The 10,661-nt window shown below is 37.8% G+C and overlaps 1 protein-coding gene across 1 annotated transcript; it reads left to right on the top strand.

Moving 5' to 3' along the window:
- Window positions 1-317: 317 nt before the first annotated feature.
- On the top strand, window positions 318-10,635 carry LOC129364683 (armadillo repeat-containing protein 3-like). Its single transcript, XM_055037492.1, has 18 exons — window positions 318-565; window positions 787-832; window positions 1,869-1,986; window positions 2,141-2,266; window positions 2,431-2,499; window positions 2,631-2,806; window positions 2,970-3,164; window positions 3,810-3,993; window positions 4,103-4,255; window positions 4,356-4,464; window positions 5,331-5,580; window positions 6,501-6,637; window positions 6,882-7,050; window positions 7,342-7,436; window positions 8,617-8,700; window positions 8,838-9,002; window positions 9,224-9,386; window positions 10,208-10,635. Exons 2-18 carry the CDS (start codon window positions 809-811, stop codon window positions 10,409-10,411), a joined length of 2,421 nt encoding a protein of 806 aa, XP_054893467.1. The 5' UTR covers window positions 318-565; window positions 787-808; the 3' UTR covers window positions 10,412-10,635.
- The last annotated feature ends 26 nt before the right edge of the window (window positions 10,636-10,661 follow it).

The following is a 10,661-nucleotide window of genomic DNA, read 5'->3' as shown; positions in this document are numbered from 1 at the left end:
GTTTACTTTGGAAAAGTTTAAAGAATCATTTTGAACGAGGGGCATCAAGGACAAAAGGGGCATGGGCTCGGGCCCATGCCCCGAGCCCATGCACATGCCTGCTTAGGATCAGATAAATCTAAGGCTCTTTTCAGGAAGCAGAGCGATAATGTCCCTCACTACCGGAGATAGATCCATCCATCCATCCATCCATCCATCCATCCATCCATCCATCCATCCATCCATCCATCCATCCATCCATCCATCCATCCATCCATCCATCCATCCATCCATCCATCCATCCATCCATCCATCCATCCATCCATCCATCCATCCATCCATCCATCCATCCATCCATCCATCCATCCATCCATCTACAAAACAAAACCAATCGTACTGTATCACCATCTTTCTTATGTATAGTGACGTGTTTGTTGCGTGCATGTATCTTCTTGCCAGTGGGGGCGCTCTCGTGCCAATGTGGGTCGAACGGGGAGAACGAGTTTCTTGGTTCTGAGCATGCGCGGTCAGAATAAACAAACTTCCAGGAGAAGTATTGTTTACACTCACTTCCTTTGATCCACAGGTAGGATAAAAGGCATCTTTCATAAGCCCATTTAAAATGTTATGTAAATATATAAAGATTAGTTTTGTGGTCTATTGTATAACTTAGATGTGTCATTTGCACAGTTTTATATTAGCGTTGATCTGTGTCGGCATATGGCTTGATCTCCTACGTAACTGCTGTAACGGTTATAACTGTATTGTAATTGCATTTATTATTATTATTTTTAAACAACAAAATAGAAAAGAAGACTGGGGAGAGGACATGGAGAAAGAGGACCCGGAAGCGGTATGAAACGCACCTTCTAACTTATCCCAACTTACCTTATAACTTGTTATTTACAACAAGCAAACAATAAACAAAAACAAATAGACAATGAACAGAAAATTATGACTATTTTTGGTCACATGGATGACATAGCTGTGGTACCCCTAATTATAATGTAAAAAAAAAAAAAAAAGACTAAAAATATATTCATTGAGTGATGTAGCATAATCTTAACTCCAAAATGTATTTTAAGCCCACTTCGAGTATTCAGTCGTTAAAAATAGAAAAATAAATTGATCACTGTGTCATGCTATTCATTCACAGTATGACACAGTGCTCACTGCTATAAATTTACAACAGTGTGATCTTTGGGTCATCAAGTCTAACAACCAGAATGCAGTATCTGAATCCCACTCGGTGTTCTGAATTGGTGCCGCATAAAATTCTGTACACTTTGTATGAATGAGATTACAATCGACCCTTTCGGCATCAAACACTGCAGATAGGTTCTGTTGTGAAACAGAAGATTACTATACAGAAATCACCTCATCCACATTGATGTATTGTGGGGGATATGTGGTATCGCGGATGTGTTTCTCTTCCAAAGGCCAATTAAATTTTCTAGTGTCATCATGAACTCTATGAAATTTGAAGAGAAAACTACTGACCTATGTCAGAAGTCAGAAAAATTCAAAGATAATTTTCTATGGCATGTTTTTAGAGGAGATAAAGTGATCTCCTATTGGCAATAGGGAGCTGTTACTGATAGCATTGATATCAGTAATTTTGACACTGATAGCCATTGGCATAAAGAGTTATTTCAAAAATAACTCTTTAAAAGAAAAATATCCAATTTAATCTTACTTTTTGTTTTTCAAAATAATTTTTATGTCAAAAAGCTTGTGAGAGAACATGTGACTATGTTAAAAGATGAATTTCTTTTCAAGTATTTTTCTTCTTTTTTCTACAACATATTCCTCCACATATGCACATGGTGTTTTTGTTTCTTTTTTTTGTTTCTGCCATAGTAATTCTGTATTTCTCTCTTGGCACTCAGATTGGACCACTGTCTCTAGAGAGTAAAGCCCCAGCAACGGTGGCATTGCTCTTAAGCTCTCAAGAGGAAGACATTCTAGTGAAAGCAACTGAAGCAATCCGAAAATTTGCTGAGAAAGGTAGAAAACACCGCAGACAATAATCAAACACGAAATTAAACATTAGTATTTGTTGTATATTAATATTGGACTGCTATGTTCTATTTAAACTCATATTTTGGACAAAATTCTCTTTTCTTAAGCTTTCTTGCTCGCTGTCTCCCCCTGTTGTTAGGAGAAGAGAGCAAAATTAAACTGCTGGGATTAGGAGCCCTTGGACCTCTCTGCAAACTTATTGATCACAGCAACAAAGTGATCAAACGCAATGCCCTCATGGCCGTGGGTATTATGGCCACCAATGGTAAGTTCTGTGTAATTTATCAGCTATGAAATAAATGAATTTAAGTGAATATTTTTGTCAATACCAGTACATTTTTCTGCCTGTCTAGCTGACCTTTGACTGACTATATCTACATGTTTTAAAGGATTGACTGTGAATGACTTATTTATTATTTTAACTAAAAGGCGAAGTCAGCGAAGCGCTAAAAAAAGAGGATGTTATTCCATTGCTTTTACAAAAGCTCACAGCTGAAGGTGAGTTATTTTGAGCTTCAGATTTAGTCTCTTAATTATTGTGAAAGTGATCAAAACATAGAAAATCAGATTTTTAAGTTTGTTGATATCTTATTTCTTTCTGACATTTTACCCTGTCTTTCTTTCTCCAGAGGATGTTGTCGTGCATGAGTTTGCAACACTGAGCCTTGCTTCTATGGCAGCAGATTTCAACTGCAGAGTCCAGATCAACACCAACAATGGTATGCCACCTTTAATCAAACTCCTCAGCAGCCCGGACCCAGACGTCACAAAGAACTCATTGGAGATCATCTTCAACCTAGTTCAGGTGACTCAGAGCTATGAGCCTAGAGAAAATTACAGGACTATGCTGCAGTAAGTCTTTTCATTTGAAAATATGCCAACATTCATCAGGATTTAAAACACAACTGAACGTATGACTGTCATGTTTTGTGACCCTCTTCTAACCTCTTTGATTTTGATGAATGAAGGACCTCGAGACCCTCAAGGTTCTGCACGAGTTAGGTGCTATCCCCCCTCTTCTGGAGCTCCTTAAGTCCGAGTTTTCTGTCATCCAGCACTTAGCCTTACAGACATTTCAGTGTGTCACTACCGATTTGGAAACACGGAAGACCTTCAGGAAGGAGCATGGATTTGAGAAGTTCATGGATGTCCTCAATAATATGGTGAGTATAGTAATTTGCTGCAAGTAATCACACTATGAATTGATACCTTAAAGTTGCTTTTTGCTGTTCTGTAGGTGGATGTTTTTGGGGTATATCACTACTACATTTATCTCGAAATGCTTTGCCCAGAAATCTCTTTGCATGCTGGTCAAATTCAGATTTGGTCTCTTATGAGCAGAGCATTTTTTCCATATGAGGTGAACTTTGGAGGGAATGTCTTGTGGCTTCCCATCACGAGTGTTTTGGACTGGATTTTATTTTATTTCAGGATATCTGATTTAGGAGGGTTAAATACAAAAATGCCTGGCACACTTCTTAGAATTTTTATTTGTAAAATGTTTGAAAACCCCCAAACCTTTTTGCTTCCACTTAATAATTATGCACACCTTGGTTTTGGTCATCACAATTCCAGTGGAATATATTGTACCTTTCTAATTGGATAGAGTCAAAGGGCATGCTGTTTATGTGAAAAATATACTTTTGATAACAATGTCTTCAGTTACTCACTTTTATGAATATTATTGCAATAGGATTAAACAAGATAGAGGTAGTAAGAACTATTTAGAACTTTGCAAGTACTATTGTTTGTGTGCTATGAGACTGACCGTTTATCCCCTACTTGTTTTTTGTTTATGTCTCTAAAAGGAGCTTAATGACCTACATGCTGAGGCCTTGCAAACGGTGTCAAATTGTTTGGGTGATATGGAGACTCTTCCGCTCATCCACAAAAACAAGAGGCTTACAAGGCTGATGGAGTTTGTTCTCGCACCAAGCAGTCCTGAAATCCAGTGCATTGCAATCAAATGCATCACAAGGGCAGCTCAGAGTCGTAAGAACATTAAACAATGATCACATCAGGAACAGATTTAAGAAAATTTAGAACACACTTATAGTAGCTGCTGACGTTTTGTTGTTTGCTTGGATGTTTCTGAACATAGCTGAAAGCCGCGACGTTCTACACAAGCAGGAGATTGAGAAAGTTCTAGTTGAGCTTTTGTCTGCAGCTGATGACAACGTAAAAACTTCTGCCTGTCAGGCTATCGCAGCCATGAGCTTCCGCCCTTGCAGCAAAGACTGCTTGAAAGATTTGGGTACATAAAAATATACAGACTACATATAGTCACTGGATCGTGGCAGCAATTACATAGTGACTGCAAGGACATCTGAATTAGTTGGTTTTGTGTGTTTCAGAGGGCATCCCCCCTGTGGTGCAGCTGCTGCGTAGTGAGAGCTCGGCACTAAGAGAGGCAGCGACTCAGGCTCTCTCGAGCCTCACACATTGCAACAAGGCCAATGCGCTGTGAGTGACAAACATCCTGACCGCTTTTCCTCCTGCATGTGTTTCAGTCGTGACTAAGAGCCATTTACTAAACAAGCTTTAAGTGTCATAAAGTAAACCACATCCTAATTAGCTACCATGCTTAAAAAAACAAGCAAAAAAAGAAACAGTGAAATTGCAAGAAGATAAACAGCATACTTATTAGTGAAACCTATAATATGTGATTCCTATGTTCAAGCAGGCAAGACGATAAAGACAAACTGCCATCCAACAACAAAAACATTCCAAAACAAAAAACATACTTTTATGGAAAATTACTAATTGGGCTCAAGAACATTTATGAAATCCTTGTTGATGAATAGCATTGAAAAGAGTGCAAAAAATAATGGAAGACAAAATAACAAGGTAAACAATGAACAAATTTAAATACTTTTAGAGGGACAGTTTGTTTTTAGGTTACCAGAAGATACAATTTCTTTCTTTTCATTTTCAGTCTTTTTTCTATAAATGTTTTATCACATTTTACCTGAAATCTGTCACCCATCAGTTATTTTTTGCTTCTTTTTGCATCATGCCTTCATTACAGTTGTTCTCCAGAAAAACTCTGCATCATCCATCATCTCTGGCTCATTAAACGCTTCTGTGCTTTCCTTCATTTCTCACCTTACTCCCACCTTGAATACATCCAATTTATTGATGTTATTTTTCTGTTTTTATTCAGATTCTTTGCATGTCAACACTTGACGGATTGAGACACATGTCAAATATACATTAGATAGTCTGTGCTTGCAGGACAACATCAAGGAGACTGCAATGTCCGTAACAGTCAGTTAGATTTCATGGTTTCCTGAGCACCCCACCCCATCTACTAACATGGTATCTTCCAGTGCAGTGTATGAGGCAGGGGGCCATCAGATCCTCATCCAGCAGCTTTCTGAAAGCTCTACAAGCACAGTGGCCAGCTCTGTTGCCACTCTTTGTAATATGGCAGAACAGGAGATCATCCAGTCCAGCATCCTGTCACAAGGAGGCGTACAGGCTCTGGTTGAACCCTTGAAGTCCACAGATACACAGGTCCTGATGTACACTGCCCTGTGTGTGGTACAGCTGGCCTGTAACAACGAAGGAAGGGAAAAGGTTTGTCTAATGAATGATCCCAGCTTAAGAGTTATTCCCATGTTTTCCAGTGATACAAGTATTGTGACATTGGTTTGTTTGTTTGTGTGTTTGTTTGTTTCTTTATCAAGAAAAAATTGCAAGTACCAAGGTAAAATTAATAACATTTCTGCTGCTGTCAACTAACAAAACACTGTGTCTCGCATAAGTACTCAAACCAACAGCCAAGAGGCCAATGGTAACTCTAGAGTAGCTGAAGAGACTCAGCTTAGATGGGAGAATTTGTTTACCGGACTATTTTTTATGGGAAAAATAATCAATAAAGGCTTCATATGTGGAATGTTTTTGAAAGCTTAACTAGAAGAAAGCAATCGTTGAAATGAATTCTAAATGAGGACTTTTTTACGTTTGCCCTAAGCCAAAATGCAGACACACCAAACATGTGGAAGGTGTTTCATCCACATTAAACCAAAATCAAACTTGGCCACCTTGCAGCAGAATTATAGCGATGGTGGAGCAAGACAATGTTCCCATAGTGTAAGACGAAATGACTTGTTCCACCAAAATAAGTTCGAATTAAACTTTTTTGGTTTTAAAGTGAAGGTTATTGTTCTGCTGAAAGGTGGCCAAGTTCGATTTTGGTGCTGATTTGTTTTGATTGAAGAATCCCAGTCAGAGTCCTGATTTCATGTTCATAGACACATTTATTATGGCAATTTCAATTTCACAATTATTCCCTACTTTGTATTATTCTGACACAACAAAATAAACAAAACTTTCATACTGAAATGTAAGAACATGTGAAACAGTTTAAGGGTGAGAATACTTTTGCACAGTACTGCATTTAAACCACATAAGTCATTTAAAAAAACAACTCATTTAGCTTATTTTTTAAATTCTTTCCAATAATTCCTTAAATTCTATCTCTTTTTTGAAAACAGTTTCACAAAGCTGGAGGCCTTGAACCACTCGTCAATCTGCTGTATTCCAAAGACAAAGAGCTGCTGAAACACGCGTGCTTGGCCGTGAATGTTTGCGCTCGGGATACATCTTGTGCTGTGAAGATGTGCAAACTTGGGTAAAACACAGATATAAAATATAGTAATAAAATTTCACTATAATTCTGAATATTTATGACATGAAATTCAGAAAAGGTAAAGCATTGTTACAACATGTTAAATCTGGGCACAATGTCATTAATGTAGTTTTTCAACCAGCCAGCAGATGGTAGCATGGTACAATATATTGAGCCTATTGATTTGGGAAGCGATTGTTTGTATGTGTATTGAATATGTTTTTTCTCACGATTATGTCTGTCTCAGGGCCCTGGAAATACTTCAGGAAATCAACCAGTCAGCAAACCGTAGGAGCAGTTTCAGCAAGTTGGCCATTACCAGCCTGCTTAACTCCAACTTGCCTGTTAAATACAACCGGACGGGACGTTTGACTCCAAATGACATTATTACAAGCGGCTTTTATGATGCTGGGCAGGTTTGTTTACTAAAATGTGAAGGTCTTGAGTGACAATAAAGAACAATGTAAACAGGGAACAAGACAAATTGTCTTGTTAATGCCAACAGCTGCTTGTGGCCAAAATGCCAATAAACTTCCTAAAACAAATAAGTTTTTATGTAATGAGATCAACTGTCACCAAGTTGGACAACAACCAAAATATTAGTCAGAGATTATTTGTTATTTTTTTGTTTTTGTTTTTGCTTTATTTAACAAAGAACAAAGTATTATTTTATTACCGTTTGATGTATTTCTCTCTGTTTCATACAGGCTTTTCTGGATCAGCCATTTCTGACTTTGGAGGAGTTGCTCAACCAGCCACTCAACCAGAAGCGGGAAATTGTTGCTTTCAACATCCCAATGGAGTATGAATATTGAAAAATGCTATAATTTTGCCACTTAATAGATTCTAGTTTTGCATTGTAAAATCTTGTCAAAACAGAGATGTGCAAAGATGCTTGGATCAAAGATTGTGTTTTGGTAAATGTATGGAGCTGAACCCAATCAGACTACTTTGTAGAATAATCCTCTGAAAGTTCATAACAAAAATTAACAAGTTTAAGAATTAACTTGGAATTAGCTACAAAACTATTCATATCTTATTGTTTCTGAGGTTTGTATCTCGGTCTGCCACCCTCCCCCTGGCTGCACCAATCCGATGCTCTACTTTCCCTAGGTTTTTGCTTCTCTTTTCTTCTCTTGTCTTGCCTTTAGTGTGCCCCATCATTGTGGGCTCAGTGGGTAAATGATCCCCTTTTAAGATGCCAAACACTCAGAGCTGTTATGTGTAGACCAAGGAACAAACACACATCATTATGAACACACACTGAAGGTGTATCGTATTCATCTAACCTATAAACATTCAGTATGGGATGCCAGGATTCACACTTTGTGTGTTCAGAGAAACATAATTGCTAATATTCTACCTCATTTACTAAACACTCTTAAGTATATGAACCCAGTAACAAATTGTGCAATAGAAAACTGCACACGGCACCTCAGATTCACTCCTTCTGTTTCCAAGAATGCAAAAGAAAAAACAAAACAAAACACCACATTCATTCCTAAGCAGCCTGTTGTGTAATCTAAGCTTCGGTTTGTCCAACTCAAGTAAAACTCAGCATACATCCCAGTGCAGCTTGGTTGGATTTTTGGCTTCTGCTTCATTCTCGTTAGAAATGCAGTGCACGGTTAAATCAAACATTCTGTGTTCTCAAAAGCTTTTTGGATCGGTTTCTTTGAAACAGTCACAAACACCCAACACATATAGGGGCCTCTCTGTTAACCATCAAGCTTATGCATTGAAAAAAAGGTGGAAAACACCATTGAATAATAGGAACATAATCACTTGTCACTATAATACTCACCTTACAGGTATAAGATATTAGGAATGTGATTGTTTTTTAATTCAGTTGCATTTTATTTATTTATCTATTTAATTTTACTTTTAGGCATATTTTATCTAAAGAAAAGAACGAGTTTGAGGAATACAAATTGCAAAATAGAGCAACAGTTTTACATACATAAACCTTTTGTGTGCCACAGAGAGACAGTAGATCTAGCAGATGACAGAAAAGCCAGCCCAACAGAATCAGAAATCGCCATCAAGAAAGGACGAATGACACCAAAGTAGGTATTAGGACACACAAAATCAAAATAATTTTTTTTTTTGCTCTAAAGTCTTAACTTCAACTAATTTTAGTATCAGATTTGCAGCAGGAGCATTCTTCTCTATTACAATTGGATTTCACCATCTCTCTGTGCAGAAGGAAAAAAGAGAAAGACAAACACGATGAAGAGCACCACGATGTTCTTCCAGAGAAGTCACCAATATCTTTTGGGGATGTCTCTCTGCTTATGCTTATTAAAGAGGCCAAAGACTCTGTCCTTTCACTGAGAGATGAACGAGAGCAGTATGCAGCCTTGGCCAGGTATATGATGAATTGTGTTGTTAAATATGGAATATCAATTATGCCATTGATAATAGAAATGAGGTGTTTTTTTTAAATGCCAAAGTCTTGGAAACAAACTAAAACCAAAAAAGTATATTAATATATCATAGATAGCTTCTCGTAGATCCAAATGACATAACACTAACACTTTCAGTTTGGACTGTCTCAACACCTTTATGAGTTTTTGCGGTTTCTGTCAGGTTGGTGAGTGAGGCCATGGGTGGAGCAGTGCCTCGGGAAAGGCTGCACGAATTAGGCTGGGTGCTGCACCAAAGTGAGCTCAGGTTTCAACTCAAGTCGAATGTTCTTCCCATTGGTATGATAAACAAGGGAACTTACTGCCACAGAGCGTTTCTCTTCAAGGTATGACTTTCTACAGAGTATCAGCAGGTTCTTAACTGTTTTGTTTCTCTCGCTCATCCTCCACTTTCCTGTCACCAAATATTGTCAGTGTTACTTTAACCCTTGTGTTGTCTTGCGGGTCAAAAGTGATCCATTACCATGTTCACCTGTAGAAAAAATACCCAAAACTATATTTTCCGACTTGAAATGTCATGACTTTTCCTAAATTGGCCTCGTCATTAGAAAAAGTGATATTTTTCTAATGACGTGGGCTTTTCACCACTTGGGTACAAGGATTGCCTTATGGATGATTTCTGACTAGGATTAGTATAACTAATTGCATGGCAACTCTGGAAAAAGAACTGTTTGTGATTGTGAAAAAATTGGGATTAGGTACGGTACTTTGCAATAGGACAACATCTCTAAACATACAGCTAAAGAGCTACCGTGAAATGGTCTGGACAAAAGTGTGTTAATGTGTTGTTGTAGCCCCATCAAAGATCTAAATCTGATAGGAAATCTGTGGCAAAGCATGAAAGTTGAAGTTCACACATGATCTCCATCCAGTCTGATTTATGTTGAGTGTGTTAGCAGAGACTAAGGTTTTCTTCAAACCTGGAAAAAGACTTGCGTCTGCTAACTTCAAAAAATGGTGCTTCTGTAAAAATTGTTTTGAAAGACCATGTCTCATTTTCTTGTCGAGATCATCAATATGACTATTTCGCAATGCGGCCTAAAATAAAATAAAGTTTGTAGTTCAGATGACTAATGTGCAATAGGTTGTATAAACTTGGTAGTGATCTGTATTTACGTCCCACTCTGTCTCCTCTTAATCTTTCCAGTGTCTTGCAGATACCATCGGAAAGAGATGCAGTCTTGTTCGTGGTGATTACAATCGAGCCTGGAATGAAGTTCTAATCTTCAAGGTGGACCGTAAAAATCTAAGGTTTTCGAAGCCACGCTGGTACATCGTGGACCTTATGCATCAGCCTGGAACCTTACTTCCAATTGATTCCCCGGCTGCTCAGCAGTATCAGACTATATAGTTTCATCCTGTTTCACATACTTGTACAAACATTCAATATATATTAACCAAATAAGAGAACCCTGTCCTAAGAATAAGCTACAAGTTACCTCTTCTGTGTTATTTTTTGTTTGGCTTTGCATGAATTAGCCAAACTGATGTTTGTTTTAATCAGATCAGACGTTCTTTTATTCTGACATGCAGATTCAGGATGTAGAAATAAATCCAGATCACCTCCTGAGTGTTTGTTCATTGAAAATGCATCCTGAATT

This window comes from Poeciliopsis prolifica, unplaced genomic scaffold, assembly GCF_027474105.1.
Source record: "Poeciliopsis prolifica strain line A6 unplaced genomic scaffold, Auburn_PproV2 SCAFFOLD012, whole genome shotgun sequence".
In the NCBI taxonomy this organism is placed as follows: Eukaryota; Metazoa; Chordata; class Actinopteri; order Cyprinodontiformes; family Poeciliidae; genus Poeciliopsis; species Poeciliopsis prolifica.
The sequence above is the reverse complement of the archived record's forward strand: the minus strand, read 5'-3'. Positions and strand labels throughout refer to the sequence as shown.